At 39.5% G+C, this 26316-nt stretch overlaps 1 protein-coding gene across 2 annotated transcripts in view; it reads right to left on the bottom strand.

Moving 5' to 3' along the window:
- The window catches only part of VPS41 (VPS41 subunit of HOPS complex), a 192025-nt gene that overhangs the window by 153593 nt on the left and 12116 nt on the right, over positions 1 to 26316 (bottom strand). For both annotated transcript variants that reach the window (XM_030795990.1, XM_030795989.1), the window contains exon 2: positions 26133 to 26171. In XM_030795990.1, coding sequence (XP_030651850.1) covers positions 26133 to 26171 — 39 coding nt within the window. The remainder of the gene's footprint in view (positions 1 to 26132; positions 26172 to 26316) is intronic.

Here is a 26316-nt window from a genome sequence, read left to right as displayed (position 1 = left end):
CTAAAGTGTCAAAACGTATCAAGAAAACTACATAAACAAGCTGAAAGAGTAACTTCTGGTTTCCATTAATAACACAAGGTATTATAGCTGCCTCAATGACCAAACTTTTTAAGAAAGTGACATGAAGATAATGGAATTCATCTACAATAAAACAACTGTGGTCAAATCTACTCCCAGCATGCCTTTCCATCAGACTGCTGAGAGATACGCAATTACATTCTTATATGAATGCAGATAATGTTGTTAAATTTTCAACTTAGAAGCAATATTGCTATTAAGGAAAAATTATATTAATTTTTAAAGTAGCTGAAATTAGGAGCTGATAAATGTAATCTGGATGGCATGGGTCTACTTTTTCAGACAGAAAATTCAGCATGAGTTTACTATACCCACATGTTATTATTTAAAGCATAAAATACATACAGTTAAATAAGTAGTTCAAGGCCAGAGGTGACTTTCGTCCCCCAGGGACATTTATTTGGCAATGTGTAGAGTCATTTTCATTGTCACAGTTGGGTGTGGGAAAGGTGCTACTGACATCTAGCAGGTAGAGGCCAGGGATTATGCGAAACAATTTACAATGCACAAGACACTCTCCCAGGACAAAAAATTATCCAGCCCAAAGTGCCAGTAGCCTCAAGGTTGAAAAATTCTGGATTAAATAAATTTCACAAGATAAAATAGTACATGTACATTAAAATCTGTTTTCAAAGACAATTTAATAACAGAAATGTTCTCACAATGTCTTCCTAAGTGAAAGAATCGGTCATAAAACCTGCTTTGTATGATCCAAATTTTATTTAAGAAATGTATATGCATATATGGGGGGAAAATGAGAAGAATAAACACCAATATAGTAATTTCCCTAAGGTTGGTTTCTTCCTCTGTAGAATGGGGATGATAATAGAAATCACATCACCGGGTTGCTGTAACTATTAAAGATAGCAAATGAAAAAAATCACTGTTGTGAGCTATTGCCAATATTTTCTAAATTTTCTAAAACAAACATATTTATTATAAAAATGGTTCAACACCCTCTTCAACACTTTGTATCCACTGAGCTAAGATTTTGATCTCTCAAAGCTGCTTTCCTTTACCGTAACACACTGACTAGAAAACTGAGAAAAAGTTGAGCCCCTAATAATTGAGGAGCTCTACTTAAGATTCACAAGATATGCAGTCTTCATAAACCCTGGTCTCTCCTGTGCCCTGTAGTATTAGAATTTCATGTTCAATTCAAGGAGGAAAAAATAAGGTGAAGGTTCCCATGCCCTAAGCCACATACCATAAACAGGATCAACTCCCATCATTTAGTTTATATTGGGAAAGCGATAAGAATATATAGAAGAGGGGAAAAAATGAGAAAAGCAAATAAGCTTTTCATTTCCTTCTAGCCATATGGAATAACCTCACCAATCTTCAAGCTATGCCATTCAGGTGGACAATTTCCGCCACTAAAGCCAACATAACCCTCTTTTCCTTTCTTGCCAATATCCCTTGGTTCTCACAAGATCCTCAGAAGCAGAGTTTATGCCTTTTCATTGTTCTGAACTTCACCTAACAGAACTGTGGGTACCTAATAAAGACCAGTGAAAACAAACGTATGTAGTAACAGCAGACCAGGTTTGGTAAGCAGCTTTTCTAAGACATTCTCATTTAGATTTCCACACAGGAAAATCCAAATCATAGAATATTAACCAAAGGAACCTCAGAGATCATCTAAACTATGCGTTACTTCACAGACACAGAGAGAGAGGGGTAAAAGGGGGAGCAGGGAGGTAGAGGCACCAAATAGAAGGAAAGGGCTGGCAATTTTGAAATACTGTAAACTAGAATTATAGATAAATTTATAGAAGTGGAACTATATCATCTTCTAGCAGTAGAAGCAAATAGAGGTCCTGCAAACTCAGTTGTCAGAAAAACTTACACTTATTTCTAATAAATCTATGTTGTTATACGAAAAAGGAAAATGCCGAAGCTCTTCAAATTATTTTGTTTGAGAGGAGATTAAATGCCTCTCGAGCATTTCCAATTGCACATTCCGTAAGCCAAGTGCAAAGAAGCATCTTGCTAACCATCCCCACCAAAGCCTCTACCAGTTTCTCAATAATTTCCAAGAAAAATTAGATAAAGATAAAAACTCACTATAGCAGTAAGGATTAAAATGGTTACCAAAATCAAGGAGAAACTGACACATTTGTTGAATCTAAATTCCTGACATATCCTGATTTGTTTCAAGAAACATAACCCACCTGAACGAGATGTATTGATGATTTTTAGCTCTCCCACCAACCCTCTGTGCCCAAGACTGGGGCTGAGCCTGCCCCAGCCTCACAGAGCCGACCCCTGCTCTACCCCTTAGCTACTCTTTTCCAGAAGGAGAACTATGCTTGCAGCCTCTGCCCACTGTATCCCCAATCCTCACACATTTTAGCCCTGACCACCATCTTTCTACATCTTTCTTCCACAGGCTGAGACTCTAAATCTCTATCACCTGGGCAGTGCCCTCCATGGTCTGGGAGTCCAGCCTTAAGCAGTGCAGGACCAAAGGACCTCTAATAGCAGGAAGGTGGGCACTGCAGGGACCAGAGAAAACTAACAAAAGTAAAGCTAAAATGAATTAATAAACCAGAAAAAAAATTAGTAAGTCCAAGCATTAGTACCTTTTAAAGACAAATTGAATATGAGACACACAAAAAAACAGTGAGAAAATAAAAGCCATTAAAATACTATCTATCTCATGCAGAAAGGTACACGGCTCAGACTGTTTTAGTGGCAAGTTCTATTAAAAACCTTCAAAGAATGGAAAATTCCCAACTTATTTAAGCTGCCCCATAAGAGGCAAATATAAAAACTTCCAAATTCATTTTGATAACCATGATATCAAAACTCCCAAAGAGTACACCAAAAACAACAAAAAATATACATATAATTCTGTCATCTCATGTAGGAATTTAAATGTAGAAAGTCTAAATATCATAAATCAAACCCAGCATATATTAATAAAAAACATTTAAGATCAAATATTGCAAAAACACAAAGACTGAGTATTAGGAAATCTGATGTTATTTGATAAGTCAGAGGAAAAAGAAAACACAGGGCCATCTTGACAGACACTGCAGACAGCATTTATAAAGTTCAACACTTGTTTCTGATCTTAAAAAAGCTTTCAGTAAATAAAAAGGTTTCTTTACCGAAGAGCTAAGAATGAAGAACCAAGAATGACCGTTTGAAATCAGAAGTCAACATGATATGGAACAATGAAATAAGAGAAATATTCCCATCATCAGCAGGAAACAACGCACGGGTGCCAACAATCACTTTTGCTTTTTTCAAAACCAACTTAGAAGTTTTTGCCAAGGCAAAAGACAAGAAGATGGAAAACGTAATAAATCGATTCTTGTTGGTATGGTCTTATTTGAAGACAGTATGACTAGAAAGAACAAAACATGGCTTCTGCCAAGACAGAGAGCTGATCTGCGCTGCTGGCCTTCTACCCCAACTCAGCCCTGAAGACATGCTAAAAATGAGAGGAAAGAGGGATTCCAGACATTAACATGCCCAAGTAAGAAACTATGGAGGCATTGAAACGACCCACAGTGGGGTGCCAGGGGCAACAGTAAGGATGAGGGTCAAGGAAAGCTGGTAGATCCAGCACTGACCTCTCCCCCGGGTGCCTGGTTTTGCTGCCCCATTCACTACAGAAATGGGCAGCAACAGCCCAGCCTCACAGGGGTGAGGACTGGCCAGCTGCATTCACTCCTCCATTTTCTCTCTTCCTCCTAACAAGTAGAGATGCTTGTTAGGGGCTGCTTCCTCTGTGGATTAACCCAAAGTGCACTTCATGAAGGCTCAGAAGAGTCACCTCACAAATTCCCACACTGAATTGTATTTTTGGAGGAAGTATTCAGATAACAGAAAAAAAAAAAAACCCAGAGGCCACTGTAAGACAGTGGTCCCCAACCTTTTTGGCACCAGGGACTGGTTTTGTGGGAGACAATTTTTCCACCACGGTGGGGGTGATGGTGATGGTCTCAGTTTGGGGATGAAATTGTTCCACCTCAGATCATCAGGCATTAGATCCCTCATAAGGAGTGCAACCTAGATCCTTCACATGCACAGATCACAGTAGGGTTCATGCTCGTATGAGAATCTAAATGCTGTGGCTGATGTGACAGGAGGTGGAGCTCAGGCAGTAATGCTCGCTCCCCCACTGTGCACATGGACCAGTGGGTTGGAGACAGCTGCTGAAAAAGGTATGAGATGTAAGGACAATCAAATATCTTAATAAAGGTCACTAATGTCATTAAAAAAAAAAGAGAGAATTATCCAAAATCCTACTGAAATTCATAATCAAAAGCCAGTCACAAAACAAACTAAAATTTTTCTTTTGCCATTTCTACCATATGCAGCGCATATACACTGTACTAGTTACTTAAAACCTTGGTTACCTTGCCTTTTGTGAAAAGGAAATGATAACCTGCATCTCAGAGGATTTTTGTAAGAATTAAATGCAATAAATGTATGTAAAGCACAAAGCTCAGTATCTGGTAATACCCAGTGAATGTCAAATACTAAAAATATGGCCATGATGTGTATTACAACCCCAACTTCACACTGCAGAACTCATGGCCCCCCTTCTAAGTTACTTCCTATCACATGACCAGACCATAAAACCAAACAGTAACACTTCTCATCTAATTACCTCATCGTTTTAAGCTATTAAAAGATGAAGATACCTTACTTTTTATTTTACCACATCATTTAAAAAAATATTTTTTCACACACATTTAAGTGTGAATCTTGTTATTAGGAATGTAAAAGGAAATGCTACCCTCTCCTATTTAAGCCAAGAACCTCTCCTGGATGCCTGTAAAGACTAAAAGTAGCCCATGACAGCCCAAATCCCTCACAACTGCCCAATCACTGGTGATGGAAATGATGACAACGGACTAAACCCTTAAGCTCTATCAGAGGTTTCCCCACTCCCATCCCTCCCTGATACGATTCTGAGAGACGTATTTTATCTACTGAGGTCTTTGGGGAAAACAGTCATATTCTAAAGTAAAGAACTGTGATGACATGGATGCCTGTGAATCTCTGTATTTAAAAACGGCTGCACTGCAACTGAAATAGCTCATGGATGAAAGAAACCTTCGTGCTATTTAGATTTGTTACAGCATTTCTTGAGCCTGCAGAGACAGGAATGCCTTAAAGCCTTGACAGCATAGAATCAGGCCCTAATTGTCAAGTAAAATGATTGTTTAAACACACTCTTGAACAATCATCAGAAAAGATACATTTTTATAAATACAGCTCCCCACAGTATTAGCAGTTCTGTCACAACCATTTTCTGTATGTTTTCCTTGCTGGATGTATTTGACTTCCAAAACTCTGAAATGCAGCCTAATGAAAAGTGTTAAGGAGACAAGGTCATTCAATCAAATTATTTACTGTATTAGTTTCCTATCACTGCTGTAAAAAAAAAAAAGATGACAAACTTAGTAGCGTGAAACAACACAAATTTGTTGTCGTACAGTGCTGTAGGTTAGAAGTCCGACACAGATCTCACTGGGCTAAAATCACGGTGTCAGTATTGCTGCCCTCCCCTGGAAGCTGGCGGGAGAATCCCTTTCCTCTCCTTTTCTAGCTTCCGAAAGCGCCGGCATTCCTTGGCTGTGGGCCCTTCTTCCCCCTTCAAAACTAGCAAAGGCAGGTTGAATCGTTCCCACACCACAGCCTTTTCTCCTGCCTCCCTCTTTCATTTACAAAGACACTTAGGATTATACTGGTCCTGTCCAGATAACCACACTCTCCTACAGTCAGCTGATTAGCAACCTTAATTTTCCCTTGCTGTGTAACATGACATATTCACAGGTTCCAGGGATTAGGATGTAGACATCTTTGGGGAACCGTTATTCTGCCTGTTACGGAGAACAATATAAGGATCAGAGAGGATAAAAATGATGGTGAGCAAAAGAGTTGGAAGCCCTGAGCCAAACCCAAAGCTAAATAAAAGAAACTTCTCATTTGCTTGCTCCTAAATTAAATTAATTGATCCCTGTGAGGACACAGCATAGGATAAAACAATTCTCAGGTTGAGTCAGGAGGCGAGGAGTGGTCCTTGTTTCTGTTTGACAAAGGCCTCCTCAAAGCCCTAGTTTCACCATCTCCAAAATAAGGACACAACACCAGCTTGACATAATTGTTGAGACGATTAATAAAATCAATTCATTCATTCACTGATGAGCAGCTCTACTAGATACTGGGGACAGGGTCCCTATCCTCATGAAAGTGCCTTGCATACATATGGACAAAACATAATAAAATAGAAGCAGCAGCATGCTTTCTGAATACCTTTTAATGCCAGGCAAGGTGCCAAATACACATTATCTCCTTTAACAGTCACTCAATAAAAGTGTCCCATACAAGCATTCTAGATTGCACCATTTTGTAATACACAGTACAAGAATTTCTCAGGGCATCTCAAAGATATTTTGCCAACTCAATCTCTCCTGAGCTCCTTCCAGTCAAGCCCCACCACCACAAGTCACCACAAGTGCTCTTCAAATCACCAGTGGCCTCACTTTTGCAGATCCAAGAGTGAATCCCTAGACCTCATCTCATTCCTCCTCTCAGCAGCATTTGACACAATGATGGTGCCCTTCATCCAGAGATGTGATCCTCCCTTGGCTTCTGGGGCACCACTCTCTCCTGGTTCTCTTCCTACCTCACTGGTTACCTCTTCTCTGTTTCCTTTGCTGATTTCCCCTCATCTACCAGATCTCTAAAATGTGGTAGCACCTCTCAGGGTCCAGGAATCAGGCCTCTTTATGTGTCCTCATGCCCTAAATGATCTCATCCAGTTTCATGGTTTTGAACACCATCTAAATGCTGAGTCACAAATTCTTACCTCCAGTCCAGACTTGAACTACTCTTCTTCAGGTCTACAATTCCACTTGGATGTCTAATTGACATCTCCAACTTAAAATATGCAAAGTAGAACTTCCAACCTACCCATCACCACCATCTTCACCCTGAGCACCAAAACTAACTCTAGCCAGAGTCCTCCCCTACCTTAGTTACAGCAACCCCATTGTTCCAAATGCTCATCCTTGACTGTTCCCTTTCACTTACATGCCCACATTTTAGTCAGGAAATCTGTTGGCTATACTTTAAAAAACAAAAAGCAACTACAGGCTTCATCGCCTCTAGCCCAGAGTTTTAACAAAGCCTCCCCACTGGTCTCCCCTATTCCTACTTATCCTCCTTAGACATTTTTTAAAACAGCGTCCAGAGTGATCCTACTAAAACAAAGACTCTCCAATGCTTTCCAGCTTACAGTAAAAAACAAAGATAAGGGCCAGGCACAGTGGCTCACGCCTGTAATCCCAGCACTTTGGGAGGCCGAAGCAGATGGATTACTTGAGGTCAGGAGTTTGAGACCAGCCTGGCCAACATGGTGAAACTCCGTCTCTACTAAGAATACAAAAATTAGCTGGGTGTGGTGGCACGCACCTGTACTCCTAGCTATTCCGGAGGCTGAGGCAGGAGAATCACTTGAACCCAGGAGGCAGAGGTTACAGTGAGCTGAGATTGGCCACTGCGCTCCAGCCTGGGTGACAGAGTGAGACTCCTTCTTAAAAACAAACAAACAAAAAATAAAACAACAAAGACAAGAAATCGACCTGTAGGGTCAACATTCTTAGCTGCCCATTACTTCTTGGACACCATGTCCCACCACTCTGCTCCAGCCACACTCACATCCTAGAAGACATCCAGCATGACCCTACCTCTGGGCACAGTGTTTGCTCTTCCTTTTACCTATGAGACTTTTTCCTCAGATATTTACTCAAATGTCACCTGAACAGACAGGCCTTCCCTAACCACCCAGGATAAAACGGCAACTCCTCAGACCACTCCGTAGTCCCCTTAACTAGTGTTATTTCACTTGGTTTATTATATATTTAAGTGTTTTTGTTTACTGTCTCCCTCATGAAATACTTGCATATCCTAGCATCTAGGACATAAAAGTCATCAATAAATATTTGTTGAATGAATAAAATGATCAACCAGTCCATCTTGGACTGCCTAAAATAATTTTTCTTCTAGGTAGTGAAATTATAAATTCTGCTCAAATATATATCATACCAGGGGAGTTGTTTTCATCTCTTCCATCTCTAAGAAAGGGGCATAATAGAGATTCAAAAATCTTGCCCCCAGAAAGTTTCTACTAAGTTTCCAAACATACAATTTTTATAATATATGCTTCAAAGGGAATGTTTATCCATGCCTGAATGATGCAATAATCAGCAGAACCTGTTAATATTAATAGCTCATTAAATGAAAGAGCAAGTTTGTAAGCCAAGTGCTATGTGGAAGCTATGTGGACACTATAACCCTACACTCCATTTTTCTCAGCAATCAATCTCATAACAGGGCACATTACCATTTTTGTTACCAGTTGCCATAAATCTGTTTATTAAAATTAATACATGTAAAGAATCAATTTAATTTTCAATAAACGATTCATAATGTTCTACCCACCAGGTGAGATAAATAAATGACTTTTGTGTGATGCATTTCCTGATTTAAAAAGCTATCTCCTGATTTCTCACAATGACTGGTTTTCATTTTAACAAAACTAAAAAAGAACTCTCTTTGTGGCTGATGCACCTAGAAATTGCATTTCATTTTAATTTAATTTCTCATTCAACTAAATAGCATACAGATTTTAAATAATTTCAAGTATTTGTCAGTCCACTTGGTTTTATTAAAATTTATACATCTAACATATTTAAGAACTCCTAACTGGTATTTGGAAGAACTACACCAGAACTAAATGCACATCTGTTTAGGAGGCATGCTTATTTACTAATGGTAACAAAAATTGTAAAGACAGAGGTAACACAATTTTTTTTTAATTTGCTTTTTTTGTAGAGGGGAAGGATCACTATGTTACCCAGGCTGGTCTTGAACTCGTGACCTCAAGCAATCCTCCCACCTCAGCTTCCCAATGTGCTGTGATTACAAGTGTGAGCCACTGCACCTGGCCTACACCAATTAACTGTTCTGTAATTATCTGCCTTGGCCTGGGCTCTGAGTAATACAATGTGCACGCAATCTTTGCTTCAGTGGAACAAACTATAGGCAGAATAAGCCTAGTTTAGCTATTTAGTTGCGTTCACAAATCAAAGGTCTCTGGAACCTTCATCTGGTACAAAGCAGACCTCAAAACACTTCACTTGCTATTTGGTGCTCTTCTCTTTCCTTAACACTCCTCTTCAGCCTTTTTTTCCCTTCTTATTCTTCTCTCTGCTGTTCAACTGTAATCTTGAAATGTTAGGCTAATAATTTGATGCTTATATTGCAAAGTTCTTTGTACAACTCTAAACTCTTCTGAGAAAGGTGGGATATACTTCTAAATATATAATACACCAAGAACCTATTCAGAGATGCAGGATTTTTTTTTTCTTTTTTTTTGAGACGGAGTCTCACTCTGTCACCCAGGCTGGAGTGCAGTGGTGCAATCTCGGCTCACTGCAGCCTCCACCTCCCAGGTTCAGGCAATTCCCCTGCCTCAGCCTCCCAAGTAGCTGGAATTACAGGCACATGCCACTATGCCCAGCTAATTTTTTGTATTTTTTAGTAGAGATGGAGTTTCACCGTATTAGCCAGGATGGTCTCGATCTCCTGACCTTCTGATCCACCGAGACACAGGGGATTTTTTTAAAAAATACTTATCTCCATGAAGCAGAGCTGCTTTAGTCTCCAGTTCTATCACCAATGTATTCCATAGCACATTGTTTATGTTCCATAAATAGAAAAAACCCTACAGAAAATGATCACATTTCTGTATTATTAATCGCTCAATTTCCTCTCCCTGCACTACTAGTTCTCCTCAGAAATAAATGTTGTGTTAAGATACTACAATTTTTGAACTGTTTGTTACTTCAGCATAATCAGCCTCTCCCACCAAATATACTGTAACCTGATAGGACTGTGGTCCATATTAAATGAGATAATCACAACATGAGGCATATAGGAAATATTGAAGCAATTGATTCTTCATGATTTAAATATTGTCTTGCATTAAAATGTTTATCATGAGATGAATCCAGTGTTGGAAATATCAAAGCAGCCATTAGAAAAATGTTTCAACAAGTAACTATAAATTCTCTTGAAGCAAGTGAAACAATAGGACATCTCAGAAAAGAAATAGAATTTTTTTTAAAAAAGGAACATTTTAGAACTAGAAAATACAATAACCAAAAGACATAACTCACTGGATGGGCTCAATAGCAGTGTGGAGATGACACAGGACAGAACCACTGAATCTGAGGATAGATCAAGATGACACAGGACAGAACCACTGAATCTGAATGAGAGAGAGAAAACCAGCTTTTTAAAATGAAGAGTCGTCACTTCCAAGATGGCCAAACAGGAACAGCTCTGGTCTACAGCTCCCAGGGAGATTGATGCAGAAGATGGGTGATTTCTGCATTTCCAACTGAGGTACCTGGTTCATCTCATTGGGACTGGTTGGACAGTGGGTATAGCCCACGGAGGGCAAGCAGAAGCAGGGTGGGGCATCACCTCACCCTCACAAAAGGGGTCGGGGGATTTCCCTTTCCTAGCCAATGGAAGCCATGAGTGACTGTACCTGGAGGAACGGTACACTCCTGCCCAAATACTGTGCTTTTCCCAAGGTCTTTGCAACCAGCAGACCAGGAGATCCCCTCCCATGCCTGGCTTGGTGGGTACCACGCCCACGGAGCCTTTCTCGCTGCTAATGCAGCAGTCTAAGATTGACCTGGGATGTGGGAGCTTGGCGGGGGGAGGGGTGTCTGCTGTTACTGAGGCCTGAGTAGGTGGTTCTATGCTCACAGTGTAAACAAAGCGGCAGGGAAGCTCAAACTGGGCAGAGCCCACTGCAGTTCAGCAAGGCCTACTGCCTTTCTAGGTTCCACCTCTGGGGGCAGGGTATATCTGAACAAAAGGCAGCAGACAGCTTCTCCAGACTTAAATGTCCCTGCCTGACAGCTCTGAAGGGAGCAGTGGTTCTCCCAGCATGGCATTTGAGCTCCAATAACGGACAGACTGCCTCCTCAAGTGGGTCACTGACCCCCAGGTAGCCTGACTGGGAGACACCTTCCAGTAGGGGCCAACAGACACCTCATATGGGTGGGTGCCCCTCTGGGACAAAGCTTTCAGAGGAAGGATCAGGCAGCAATATTTGCTGTTCTGCAGCCTCCGCTGGTGATACCTAGGCAAACAGGGTCTGGAATGGACCTCCAGCAAACTGCAACAGATCTGCAGCTGAGGGGCCTCTCTGTTAGAAGGAAAACTAACAAACAGAAAGGAATAGCATCAACATCAACAAAAAGGACATCAACACCAAAACCCCATACATAGGTCACCAACATCAAAGACCAAAGGTAGATAAAACCACAAAGATGGGGAGAAACCAGAGCAGAAAGGCAGAAAATTCCAAAAACCAAAACACCTCTTCTCCTCCAAAGGAACACAACTTCTCACCAGCAAGGGAACAAAACTGGATGGATAATGAGTTTGACAAGCTGACAGAAGTAGGCTTCAGAAGGTTGGTAATAACAAACTTCTCCAAACTAAAGCAGCATATTCTAACCCATCACAAGGAAGCTAAAAACCTTGAAAAAAGGTTAGACGAATGGCTAACTAGAATAAACAGTGTAGAGAAGAGCTTAAATGACCTGAAGGAGCTGAAAACCACAATACAAGAACTTCGTGAAGCATACACAAGCTTCAATAGCCAATTCGATCAAGCTCAAGAAAGGATATCAGTGATTGAAGATCAAATTAGTGAAATAAAGCAAGAAGATAAGATTAGAGAAAACAGAGTGAAAAGAAACAAACAACACCTCCAAGAAATATGGGACTATGTGAAAAGACCAAATCTACGTTTGATTGGTGTACCTGAAAGTGGTGGGGATAATGGAACCAAGTTGGAAAACACTCTTCAGGGTATTATCCAGGAGAACTTCCCCAACCTAGCAAGACAGGCCAACATTCACATTCAGGAAATACAGAGAACACCACAAAGATACTCCTCGAGAAGAGCAACCCCAAGACACATAATTGTCAGATTCACCAAGGTTGAAATGAAGGAAAAAATGTTAAGAGCAGTCAGAGAGAAAGGTCGGGTCGCCCACAAAGGGAAGCCCATCAGACTGACAGCGGGTCTCTCTGTAGAAACCCTACAAGCCAGAAGAGAGTGGGGGCCAATATTCAACTTTCTTAAAAGAATTTTCAACCCAGAATTTCATATCCAGCCAAACTAAGCTTCAAAAGTAAAGGAGAAATAAAATCCTTTACAGACAAGCAAATGCCGAGAGATTTTGTCACCACCAGGCCTGCGTTACAAGAGCTCCTGAAGGAAGCACTAGACATGGATAGGAACAACTGGTACCAGCCACTGCAAAAACATGCCAAGTTGTAAAGACCATCAACGCTATGAAAAAACTGTATCAATTAACGGGTGAAATAACCAGCTAGCATCATCATGACAGGATCAAATTCACACATAACAATATTAACCTTAAATGTAAATGGGCTAAATGCCCCAATTAAAAGATACAGACGCAAACTGGACAGAGTCAAGACCCATTGGTGTGCAGTATTCAGGAGACCTATCTCACGTGCAAAGACACACATAGGCTCAAAATAAAGGGATGGAGGAAGATCTAGCAAGCAAATGAAAAGCAAAAAAAAGTAGGGGTTGCAATCCTAGACTCTGATAAAACAGACTTTAAACCAACAAAGATAAAAAGAGACAAAGAAGGGTATTACATAATGGTAAAGAGATCAATTCAACAACAAGAGCTAACTATCCTAAATATATATGTACCCAATACAGGAGCACCCAGATTCATAAAGCAAGTTCTTAGAGACCTACAAAGAGACTTAGACTCCCACATAGTAATAATGGGAGACTTTAACACCCCACTGTTAATATCAGACACATGAACAAGACAGAAAATTAACAAGGATATCCAGGACTTGAACTCAGCTCAGAAGCAAGCAGACCTAATAGACATCTACAGAACTCTCCACCCCAAATAAACAGAATATACATTCTTCTCAGCACCACATTGCACTTATTCTAAAATTGACCACATAAGTGGAAATAAAACACTCCTCAGCAAATGTAAAAGAACAGAAATCACAACAAACTGTCTCTCAGACCACAAGGCAATCAAATTAGAACTCAGGATTAAGAACCTCACTCAAAACCGCACCACTACATGGAAACTGAACAACCTGCTCCTGAATGACTACTGGGTAAACAACGAAATGAAGTTAGAAGTTATTTGAAACCAATGAGAACAAAGACACAATGTACCAGAATCTCTGGGACACCTTTAAAGCAATGTGTAGAGGGAAATCTATAGCACCAAATGCCCACAAGAGAAAGCAGGAGAGATCTAAAATCGACACCCTAACATCACAATTAAAAGAACTAGTGAAGCAGGAGCAAAAAAATTCAAAAGCTAGCAGAAGACAAGAAGTAACTAAGATAAGTGCAGAACTGAAGGAGATAAAGACACAAAAAAAAACACCTTGCAAAAAATCAATGAATCCAGGAGCTGGTTTTTTGAAAAGATCAACAAAATATATAGACCACTAGCAAGCCTAATAAAGAAGAAAAGAGAGAAGAATCAAATAGATGCAATAAAAAATGATAAAGGAGATATCACCACCGATTCCATAGAAATACAAACTACCATCAGAGAATACTATAAACACCTCTATGCAAATAAACTAGATAATCTAGAAGAAATGGATAAATTCCTGGACGCATACACCCTCCCAAGACTAAACAAGGAAGAAGCTGACTCTCTGAATAGACCAATAACAGGTTCTGAAATTGAGGGAATAATAGCCTACCAACCAAAAAAAGTCCAGGACCAGACAGATTCACAGCCGAATTCTATCAGAGGTACAAAGAGGAGCTGGTACCATTCCTTCTGAAACTATTCCTATCAATAGAAAAAGAGGAAATTCTCCCTAACTCATTTTATGAAGCAAGCATCATCCTGATACCAAAGCCTGGCAGAGACACAACAAAAAAAGAGAATTTTAAGCCAATATCCCTGATGAACATCCATGCAAAAACCCTCAATAAAATACTGGCAAACCGAATCCAGCAGCACATCAAAAAGCTTATCCACCATGAACAAGTCGGCTTCATCCCTGGGATGCAAAGCTGGTTCAACATATGCAATCAATAAACATAACCCATCACATAAACAGAACCAACAACAAAAACCACATGATTATCTTAATAGATGCAGAAAAGGCCTTTGACAAAATTCAACAGCCTTTTATGCTAAAAACTCTCAATAAGTTAGGTATCAATGGAATGTATCTCAACATAATAAGAGTTATTTATGACAAACCCACAGCCAGTATCATACTGAATGGGCAAAAACTGGAAGCATTCCTTTTGAAAACCAGCACAAGACAAGGATACCCTCTCTCACCACTCCTATTCAAAATAGTACTGGAAGTTCCGGCCAGGGCAATCAGGCAAGAGAAGGAAATAAAGGGTATTCAAATAGGAAGAGAGGAAGTCAAATTGTCTCTGTCCGCAGATGACATGATTGTGTATTTAGAAAACCCCGTCATCTCAGCCCAAAATCTCCTTAAGCTGATAAGCAACTTCAGCAAAGTCTCAGGATACAAAATCAATGTGCAAAAATCACAAGCATTCCTATACACCAAGAACAGACAAACAGCCAAATCATGAGTGAACTCCCATTCACAATTGCTACTAAGACTAAAATACCTAGGAATCCAACTTACAAAGGATGTGAAGGACCTCTTCAAGGAGAACTACAAACCACTGCTCAAGGAAATAAGAGAGGACACAAACAAATGGAAAAACATCCCATGTTCATGGATAGGAGGAATCAATACGATGAAAATGGCCTTACTGCCCAAAGTAATTTATAGATTCAATGCTATCCCCATCAAACTACCACTGACTTTCTTCACAGAATTGGAAAAAACTACTTTAAACTTCATATGGAACCAAAAAAAAGCCCGCATAGCCAAGACAATCCTGGGCAAGAAGAACAAAGCTGAAGGCATCAAGCTACCTGACTTCCAACTTTACTATGAGGCTACACTAACCAAAATAGCATGGTACTGGTACCAAAACAGATATATAGACCAATGGAACAGAATGGAGGCCTCAGAAATAACACCACACATCTACAACCATCTGCTCTCTGACAAACCTGACAAAAACAAGAAACAGGGAAAATATTCCCTATTTAGTAAACAGTGTTGGGAAAACTGGCTAGCCATATGCAGAAAACTGAAACTTGGACCCCTTCCTTACACCTTACACAAAAATCAACTCAAGATGGATCAAAGACTTAAACATAAGACCTAGGACCATAAAAATCCTAGAAGAAAACCTGGGCAATACCATTCAGGACATAGGCATGAGCAAAGACTTTATGTCTAAAATATCAAAAGCAATGGCAACAAAAGCCAAAATTGACAAATGGGATCTAATTAAACTAAAGAGCTTCTGCACAGCAAAATAAATTACTATCAGAGTGAACAGGCAACCTACAGAATGCAAGAAAATTTTTGCAATCTATTTATCTGACAAAGGGCTAATATCCAGAATCTACAAAGAACTTAAATTTACAAGAAAAAAGCAAACAACCCCGTCAAAAAATGGGCAAAGGATATGAACACACACTTCTCAAAAGACGACATTTATGCAGCCAACAGACACATGAAAAAATGCTCATCATCACTGGTCATTAGAGAAATGCAAATCAAAATCACAACGAGACACCAGCTCACGCCAGTTAGAATGGCAATCATTAAAAAGTCAGGAAACAACAGATGCTGGGGAGGATGTGGAGAAATAGGAACACTTTTACACTGTTGGTGGGAGTGTAAATTAGTCCAACCATTGTGGAAGACAGTGTGGCAATTCCTCAAGGATCTAGAACTAGAAATACCATTTGACCCAGCAATCCCATTACTGGGCATATACCCAAAGGATTATAAATCATTCTACTATAAAGACACATGCACATGTATGTTTGTGGCACTATTCACAGTAGCAAAGACTTGGAACCAACCCAGATGTCCATCAATGATAGACTGGATTAAGAAAATGTGGCACATATACACCATGGAATACAATGCATCCTTAAAAAAGGATGAGTTCATGTCCTCTGCAGGGACATGGATGAAGCAGGAAAACATTATTCTCAGCAAGCAATCACAAGATCAGAAAACCAAACACTGCATGTTCTCACTCATAAGTGGGAGTTGAACAATGAGAACACATGGACACAGGGAGGGGAACATCACACACCAGGGCCTGTGGTGGGGGGGTGGGGGGCTAGGGGAGGGAAATCATTAGGAGAAATACCTAATGTAGGTGACAGGTTAATGGGTACAGAAAACCACCATGGCATTTGTATACCTACATAACAAAACTGCATGTTCTGCACATGTAACCCAGAACTTAAAGTATAATTAAAAAAAAAAAAATGAAGAGTCTCAGGGACCTGTGAAAAAAATAACAAAAGGGCCAACATCCACGTTATTACAGTTCCATAGGGAGAGAGAGTGGGACTAAAAAAGTATTTGGAGAAAAAATGGTTGAAAACTTTCACAATTTGGTGAGGGGCATAAACCTACAGATCCCAGAAGCTGAGCAAACCCCAAATAAGATAAATAAAAGAAATTCATGCCCAAAGACCTTATAATTAAACTTGTAAACACTAAAGTTAAAAAAAAAAAATCTTGAAAACAGCTAGGGAAACAGCACATTACTTACAGGAAGCACCAATTCAAATGAAAATGGGTTTCTCATCTGAAATGATAGAAGCCAGAGGGAAGTGGCACAACATATCTTATGTCCTCAAAGAAAAGAATTGCCAACCACAAATGCTGTATCTGGTTAAAAAAAAAACACAAAAAAACAAAAAACAAAACACCTCAAAACTGAAGGGAAGATAAAGATACTCTCATATTAAAAAATTTAAAAATTTAAAATAACTAAGAATTTGTCACTTGCAAGCCTATCCTTAAAGAGCGGCTAACGGGAGTTTTCTATACAGAAAGGAACGGTAGAAGATAGAAGATAACAGAAAAAAGGCTTAGAACTTCAAAAAGGAGAAGAGAACACAGAGACGAGTGAAAACAGGGGTAAATATAATACATTATTCTTTTCATGAGTTTCTTAAATGACACTTGATAGTTGGAGCCAAAAACTACAATACCAACTGATGTGGTGCTCAAAATATGTAAAGTAAATATTTAAACAATTGCACTTAAAAAGCAAGGAGGGTAAAGGAACTAAATGGAAGTAAGGTTTCTACACTTCACTAGAAGTGGCAAACTGTTGTGGACACCAGTAGACTGTGATAAGTTATGTATATATATTTCAATACCTAGAGCAACCACTAGGAATATTATACAAAGGAACTAAAAAATATTATAAATTAAGATGGAATCCTAAAACATGTTCAAGTAATGCACAGGAAAGAAAGGAAAGAGAAACAAGAGAAATGAAAAACGGAGGATACAAACAGAAAACCAAAAAATGGCAGACTTAAGCCTTAACATATCATTACTTTAAATGTGAGTGGTCTACCTACAACTAGTTAAAAGACTGGCAGAGCACCAAAAAAAGTCAATTTCCAAAGGTTACACTCTATATGGTTCTATGCATATAGTATGTATAAAATGACAAAATTATACAGATGGAGAACAGATTAGTTGCCAGGAGTTGGATGGGTGGCAAGGAGTGGCTGTGACCAAAAAGCGATAGCACAGGGAACCTTGTGATGAAACTGTCCTGTATTTTCGCTGCAGTGGAGTGGTGGGTACATGAATCCTCACATGGTAAAACTGCACAGAACTAAGTACACACAAACTCATGCACACACAAATGAATGCATGTAATACGGGTGAAATCTAAATAAGGTCTGTGCCTTGTATCAATATCAATTTCCTGGTGTGATATTGTACTAGAGTTACGTAAGATGTTACCCTTTGGAAGGTGGGTGAAGGATATTTAGAATATCTTTGCATTTTTCCTTTCTTTTTTTTTCTTTTAGAGATAGGGTCTTGCTGTGCTGTCCAGTCTGGAGTGCAGTGGCATAATCATGGTTCAATGCAGCCTCAACCTCCTGGGCTCAAGTGATCCTCCTGCCTCAGCCTCCCAAGTAACCACGACTACAGGCAAGCTCCATCATGCCTAGTCAATTTTTAAATTTTTTGTAGAGACAGGGTCACACTGTGTTGCCCCAGCTGGTCTCAAACTCCTGGCCTCAAGTGATCCTTCCACCTTGACCTCCCACCTCTGTGTTATTTCTTAACTACATGTGAATATACGGCTATTTCAAAATGACTTTTTTTTAAATTTAATATCTCAAGGAAAAAAAAAGTGTAGTAGAATAAAAAACAATTTTGGCTTTATATTAACAGAAAATCTTGAATACAATAAAATTGGCTAAGAAATAAACCAAATCTTTCCCCTAACTCCCTTGTTAGAGAGTTTGAGATGGGGAAGGAAAGACATACCATTTAATTCTGGGTTCCACAGCTCTGCAACCCAAACATCAATACAGAAGACACCTATAATATGTATAAAGATGAATATGTTTTGCTAAAAAAAAAAGTTATTTTGCTAAGTATATAAGTTATGCATATTTATTATAGAAAATTTAGAAAATGAAGGCAGATAATGATATTAAATCAAATTAAAAAGCACATGTCCCAGTGATAATATGGTCTGGTATGCTTTTTTTCCTTTGCTTATATATGGATTTTGCGGGGTAGAGAGAAACCAGTATATATCCTAAATCGGGAATCAGCAAACTATAGCCTGCAGACCAAATCCAGCCAGGCATCTGTTTTTGTACAGCCCATAAACTAAGCATGATGTTTACACTTTTACACAGTTACATACATGGCAGATACACACATAATATCTGCCATATTGCCTCTGTCTGCAAAGCTTTTGAATATTTACTACCTAGAACTTTAACAGAAAATGCCTGTCGACTTCTGTTCTTTTTTTTTTTTTTGAGACGGAGTCTCGCTCTGTCACCCAGGCTGGAGTGCAGTGGCGCGATCTCGGCTCACTGCAAACTCCACCTCCCAGGTTCACGCCATTCTCCTGCCTCAGCCTCTCCGAGTAGCTGGGACTACAGGCGCCCGCCACCACGCCCAGCTAATTTTTTTGTATTTTTAGTAGAGACGGGGTTTCACAGTGGTCTCGATCTCCTGACCTCATGATCCGCCCGCCTCGGCCTCCCAAAGTGCTGGGATTACAAGTGTGAGCCACCGCGCCTGGTTCTTAATGGCATTTTTATAAAAAGCTTTTTAAATTATAAAGATAACATGAAAAAGGACATATGAAGGTTTTCTTTACTTAAAAATTAATGCCATTAATCAAGTTAGTGGCAGAATAACAATCCATTATATGGATTATATGAATAAACCTTTATTAATCAATTTAGTTCTGGATATTTAGCCTGTTTCCAGATGTTTGTATTATACAAAGCAAATGAATGCTCTTGTAGCTAAATTTCTAAATATAGAAATGAGTATTTTTAAGGAGGTCTCACTTATAGCTAACATTATTTCACAAGTATTTTTATAATTGTTTTGTAAATAAACAGCATTATATATTTTGAGGTATAACAGGAACTTTATTAAACAATTAATATTATATATAAATTAACTATTCTCTAGAATAGAAAGCAATTCTGAAATTGGTATATTTTCCTACAAGTTGAACAAATCGAAATCTGTAATATCACCCAAAAATCTCATTATTATACATAGAGAAAGTTTCAAAGATTTTTTTTTTTTAATCCTGTCAAATTCTATAAAGGTACATAGAGGAAGAGTTTGGCCTAAAATCAGAGAGTCACAAGGAAGTTAAAGGCAGTATTAACTAGAGGTTGGAGCCTTGGAGTCAAACTACGGGATCCAAATGCACTTACCAACTGGGTAGCCTTGCAAGTTACCGAAAACTTGAAGTCTGTGTTTTTATCTGTAAACCGGAAGTGATCATCATGGCCAAGTCACAGGGCAGATTAAGATACCTAAAGAGCACACCAAAGTGCCCAGCACTGTTTTCTATACTAAATAACTGTCCATTTTTGTAATGATCATCATTATCAGGGTAGACTTCTCACACAATACTTGTTCCATTACATCTTTGCTCCAAAGGGGGCTCAGACCTGCCTCTAACAAGCAGTAACTTGTAGGACTTAAAAAATAAAATTCCAGAAATTAATTTATTTGCTTTTGCTTGAAAATATATTTAATACGAAAGCATATTATTTGTTTCAGCTTGAACAAGGCCATATAAAAGAGGTCACTAATGGATTACAAAGTACCACTTTAAAGAAAAGAATAATCATCATTCTCAGTAAACTATCGCAAGGACCAAAAACCAAACACTGCATGTTCTCACTCATAGGTGGGAATTGAACAATGAGAACACATGGACACAGGAAGGGGAACATCACACTCTGGGGACTGTTGTAGGGTGGGGGTAGCAGGGAGGGACAGCATTAGGAGATATACCTAATGCTAAATGACGAGTTAATGCACACCAACATGGCACATGTATACATAATGTAACAAACCTGCACACTGTGCACATGTACCCTAAAACTTAAAGTATAATAATAAAATTTAAAAAAAAAAAAGAAAACAACAACAACAAAAAGAATAATCTAAACATAAAGAAATCAATCTTTAGGTTCAGAATTCAGGATTAGAATATCTTTTTCCTCTCACTGTTTATACTGGACGCATTTTACTGTAACAAGGCTGAACTAGACACTGGAATTTTCCTGACTCCCCATCTGGCTCGTCTCTTCCACACTATCCTATATTTCCTATTGACTGGATTCAAGAAGCATCCCCTTGGAGTCAGTTCCTCTTTGTCTTCTGCTACTGCCTTGCCCAGGCCCCTACACTCCTCCTATCTCTTATGGGGACTTCCATGAGAACCATGCAAATGGTCTTCCTGCTATCTCATCTCTCCTTCCAGTTCATCTGTCACCAACCCCTTCCCTACTCTCAACAATCAAACTTTTGGGTGGCTCCCCGTTGGCCACAGAATCAAGTCCGCACTTCCTGGTTTAATACACCAGGAGCTTCACAACCGCACCAATTTCCTTCGCCAGCCTCATTGCCCCCACCCTTCTCCTACACTACAGACACACTGAGTGCCTCATGGTTGGCTAAACATATATACATACTCTTGCGTGACTCAGTCTCTGCACATACATTCCCTCCTTCCCAAAGACTCCCAGCTTCGCTGCCCAGACTCACCTCCCAAGATTCCAGGCATACTCACTCTTGAAGACTCCAACTGAAGCCATTCCTGACCACTCATCCACTCCTCTGTGCTCCCACCTCACTCGGCTACCATTTACACAAGAGCAATCATCCCTAAGTATTGAAAAGATCTTAGTGCTTCAAAATAGGAGTGAAATCCTTTTGAAGATAATGTACTTCTTTGTTATGCGCTTCAAAAATAAAACACCATCTAAGAAGTAGTCTGGCTCATAATATCAAGGTGAAATAAACAGCACACTACATATTTTTCAAAACATCCAAGCTGGAAGGACCAGATTAGTTAGTCTACAAAATTTTGCCACAACCAATTATTACTGTAAATGCAGGACCCTTAACCATGTAGCCTATTAAATGGCACACTTAACTATCTTGGTTGTAACATGATTTTGCATTTCTACTTTAACTGCAAAATAAATTAAAATTCTTAAAAGTTTTATATATTGACATATACACCACTTTCCTTTACATTAATAATACTAACTCAACAATTTCATTTCATTTGGTTGTAGTTTTCAAGAGTAATGAAAAACATATGGCCAGTTTTTGGTAGACAATATTCTTTTCCCAAACATATATTAAAATAAGATCTTCAGATAAACTTAAAAGTCTTACTGATATAATATAAAAGCACAGTTTACATGAAATACAACATTTCATAAAATGATATATAAATTGTTATATGGTTGAAAACACTACATTTTTTTTTTTTTTTTTGAGACAGAGTCTCGCTCTGTCACCCAGCCTGGAGTGCAATGGCGCTATCTCGGCTCACTGCAAGCTCCGCCTCCCGGGTTCACGCCATTCTCCTGCCTCAGCCTCCCAAGTAGCTGGGACTACAGGCGCCCGCCACCACGCCCGGCTAATTTTTTTTGTATTTTTACTAGAGACGGGGTTTCACCATGTTGGCCAGGATGGTCTCAATCTCCTGACCTCGTGATCCGCCCGCCTCGGCCTCCCAAAGTGCTGGGATTACAGGCGTGAGCCACCGCGCCTGGCCCACTACACATTATTCTTTATGGAAATGGAAATTATCCTAGCACTTGAATAAGGAAAAGGTAGAAATATATAAGCAAAATGCCTGTCCTTCAAAAAAAGTTTAACAGTTACAAAACACAATGAGAAGAGATAATAGAAAACAAAGAGAAATGGATGAAGGAGGAATCTCTGGCGGACTGAGTGTTGTCTTGAAATATCGCTCCTGGAACTGGAAAGTGATTCAAACTGAGTAAAAAAGACTCCAAAGTCTTCAAAGGCTCAACTGCAAACAGGCTTAGCACTTACAAGGCCTAAACCTGGTCTATCAACATCCTGACTACTTTGCTGGTCCATAAACTCAGTAGAATCAGTAATATCTAGGAGAGTAACTGCTTTCACAGAGCTAGTGGTGGCGGGGGGCACGGAGGCCAGGGTTGGGGGGAAGTGGGGGAGGAATCTCTCTAAGCCCTCGGGTTGAAGCACCAAGCTGGAAAATGAGCCACCATGACAATATCTAAAATATAAACTGAAGGTCATTAATATTTAGCAAGTGCTTCCCATGTGCTAGGCTCTATACAAGATGCTTTATGAACATTAATCGTATCTAATCTTCACAGCAACCATACAAGGCAAGCAACAAGACCCATTTTTCACACGAGGAAACTGAAGGATATAGGAGGTAAGTGCTATGCCCAGGTCATACAAAAAGCACAAGGTATGGCCACGATACAAATGAGGGTCCACCTCCCGTTCTTTAGCACTATCCCAAGCAGTAGGCACTGGAGGCTAGACAGCAACACAATGGAAAGAGCCCAGAGTTGGAACCCCTTTCTCCCACTCATCAGCTGTAGGACATTAGACAATCAGGCCACATTTGGGTCTCACTTTCCTCAATCTTAAAATAACTACCTTTTCCTTACATTTCTCTCCTCAGTTTGGCCAACTCCCATTCCCTAACTTCCTAGTTTCTTTGTCCATTTCTAACATAGTTTTTAAATATCTGATTTAAGGTACTTTACTGTGGCCAGGCATGGTGGCTCACACCTGTAATCCCAACACTTTAGGAGGCTGAGGCAGGCAGATCACTTGAGGCCAGGAGTTTGACACCTGCTTGGCCAACATGGCAAAACCCCGTCTCTACTAAAAATACAAAAGTGAGCCGGGGGTGTTTGTGCACACCTGTAATCACAGCTACTCAGGAGCCTGAAGCATGAGAATTGCTTGAACCTGGGAGGTGGAGGTTGCAGTGAGCCGAGATCGTGTCATTGCACTCCAGCCTGAGTGACAAAGCAAGACTTTGTCTAAAAAAAAAAAAAACCACGTTAAGGTAGTTTATTGTATCTGCAAATGCTTGTTTATAGATATTCAATTCATGATGGAGTGTTATGTTATTGTTTTCTGCTACTGAAACCTCTGATTCTGACTATTTTCTTCCTATAGTAGCTTTTTATGGATGTTACTTGTCATTTCAATTCATTTTTAAATGTCTTGGATGTTCCTGGATAGCAGTAATAGATGCTACTAGGGAAGAAGGGGTGAGGCATCTGTGTGGTTTACCAGGTTTCGGCATTTTCTTTTCTAAGAGGCATCTTTTTTTGGTGAGTAGGTAAGTCTCCTGATCTGATGATGTTCTTTGCTTCTGGGCACCCTTAATTTCCTCTGCTTTGTCCTTTCCTTTCACTGCCAAGCCTCTAAGGATGCCTCCCCCATCTCTGCCAAAAGCAGCACCATCCAGCTCTGTTACCTAAAGCCCTACATACTTTCAAGCTCCTTTCTTTAAATTCTCGAAATCCACCAAGTCTCACATCTGTTCTTAGACTTCCCCACTAAGAATGGGGCCCCCTTCTCACTAAGATGATTTTTATGTGCATTCTGCCTCAGCTGGGTCTCAGCTGTACTCTCTTCATTTCTACCCAGTCTCCACCTGACTGTCAGCTCCAGGGTCAACTCCAGAGCTGACTCTGCTGGCTTTGGATGTTTATTTCCCCACTTGCACTGAAGTTTGTATTACTCCCCATTTGCTAATTATACTAGAGGCCTAGATTGTGTGTGCTTTTATTTACTCTCTTTGTTGAGCTGTTTAGTATTTGGAGCATGTGTGGAAAGATTTAGATTTAGGTGGCTGCCAACACCCTCCTCACCTGTAAAATGAAATTCCGGGACAGAGTTCCAACACAGTCTGATTCTGTACCAATGATTCTAAGAACACTGGAATCTTGGTTAACTAGAGATTTCCAAAATAAGGTAACCTAAAATGCTTTTCAATACTCTATAAGAAATTAACAAATATACCCTATCTATAAGCAAACTCAGAAATGCCTTACCAGGAGCCCCACAGTAATGGAAGTCCTTATTAACGAAAATGTTAGAAACCATGACTACACGATGACATAATACAGAACAAGCTTGTCCAACCCATGGCCCACAGGCCACATATGGCCTAGGATGGCTTTGAATGCAGCCCAACACAAATTCATAAACTTTCTTAAAACACTGTTTGATTTTCTGTTGCAATTTTTTTTAGCTCATCAGCTATTGTTAGTGTATTTTATGTGTGGCCCAAGACAATTCTTCTTCTTCCAATGTGACCCAGGGAGCCAAAAGATTGGACATCCCTGATATATAAGCTGTTCTCTACAGAAATATGCGTAAGTCCAACTTTTCCCTGGAAAAGCAACAAAATTCACATAAGCTTATGCGGTATCAACCCAAATGTAATAGATTATCATGGCTAGAGTCATATCAGTGTGCATTTCCGGCAGGTTATCACAGATACATTTTCATTCCTCTGAGCAAAATGAAATATTAAAAGGAAAAATGTACTTCTTCTTATGAGTCCATGTATAAAATTGATAAGCCAATTACATTATGCTTGGGCCAGGCGCGGTGACTCATGCCTATAATCCCAGCACTTTGGGAGGCCAAGGCAGGTGGATCACCTGAGGTCAAGAGTTTGAGAGCAGCCTGGCCAACATGGTGAAACCCTGTCTCTACTAAAAATATAAAAATTATCTGGGCGTGGTGGTGGGCGCCTGTAATCCCAGCTACTTGGAAAGCTGAGGCCGGAGTATCACTTGAACCCAGGAGATAGAGGTTACAGCGAGCCCAAATTGCACCACTGCACTCTAGCCAAGGTGACAAGAGTGAAACTCTGTCTCAAAAAAAAAAAAAAAAAAAAATTTTATATTATGCTTAAACATCTCTTATGCAGACTTAAAAATAAATTTTTTAAAAAGTCCTTCCTTATATATTATTCTCCTTAAGAAACTATCTTTATCACAATACCCTAACAACTTTTAAGGTAGTTCCCTTTTTAAGAAGCAAACTCCAATTTCAATGATTCAAAAATTATACCAACAAACATGTCACATTCATTAAAAGAACAAATAAAGAATAAACATCATAAAACCTACAGTGGCTATTTTTAAAAAGCAGGTGAGGGGGATGTTATAGTGTTGAGATAAATTTCTAAAACTTTGTATCAATTTTCCAACTGCCAACATGTTTCAGGTTAAAATATTGTTTCAGATGAAAACTTTTTGTTTCTTTTCTTTTTTATTTTTTAAGCTAATCCATTGTATCTTTTTTAAGATATCTGGCATATTAAAAGCTCTTCCCCAAGGCTTAGTTACCTATCGCCCTGCTTTACACCCTCAGCCCCTGGGAATGCTGCATTTAGCAAAGAAGCGCAACTCAAGAGAACAACGTGGTGAGCTACAAATCCGAGGGCTCCTGAGTCACCATCTTACCTCAGACTCATCTGTAGATTCTTCAAGGGACCCAGTTTCCTATAAAGCATAGAAAAAGAAAATGGTCAGAAGAGATGATAAAAGAATAACAATCATTTGCAAGGCGGAAAGAGTCCTCATGTTCCTACCACCACCCATCTGCCCTTTTTGGAAGAGAATCTACAACTACACTTTAGAGGACCAC

The sequence above is a fragment of the Nomascus leucogenys genome, chromosome 17 (genome assembly GCF_006542625.1).
Source record: "Nomascus leucogenys isolate Asia chromosome 17, Asia_NLE_v1, whole genome shotgun sequence".
NCBI classification, from domain to species: Eukaryota; Metazoa; Chordata; class Mammalia; order Primates; family Hylobatidae; genus Nomascus; species Nomascus leucogenys.
Note: the sequence above shows the minus strand (reverse complement) of the source record. Positions and strands in the feature narration are given on the sequence as shown.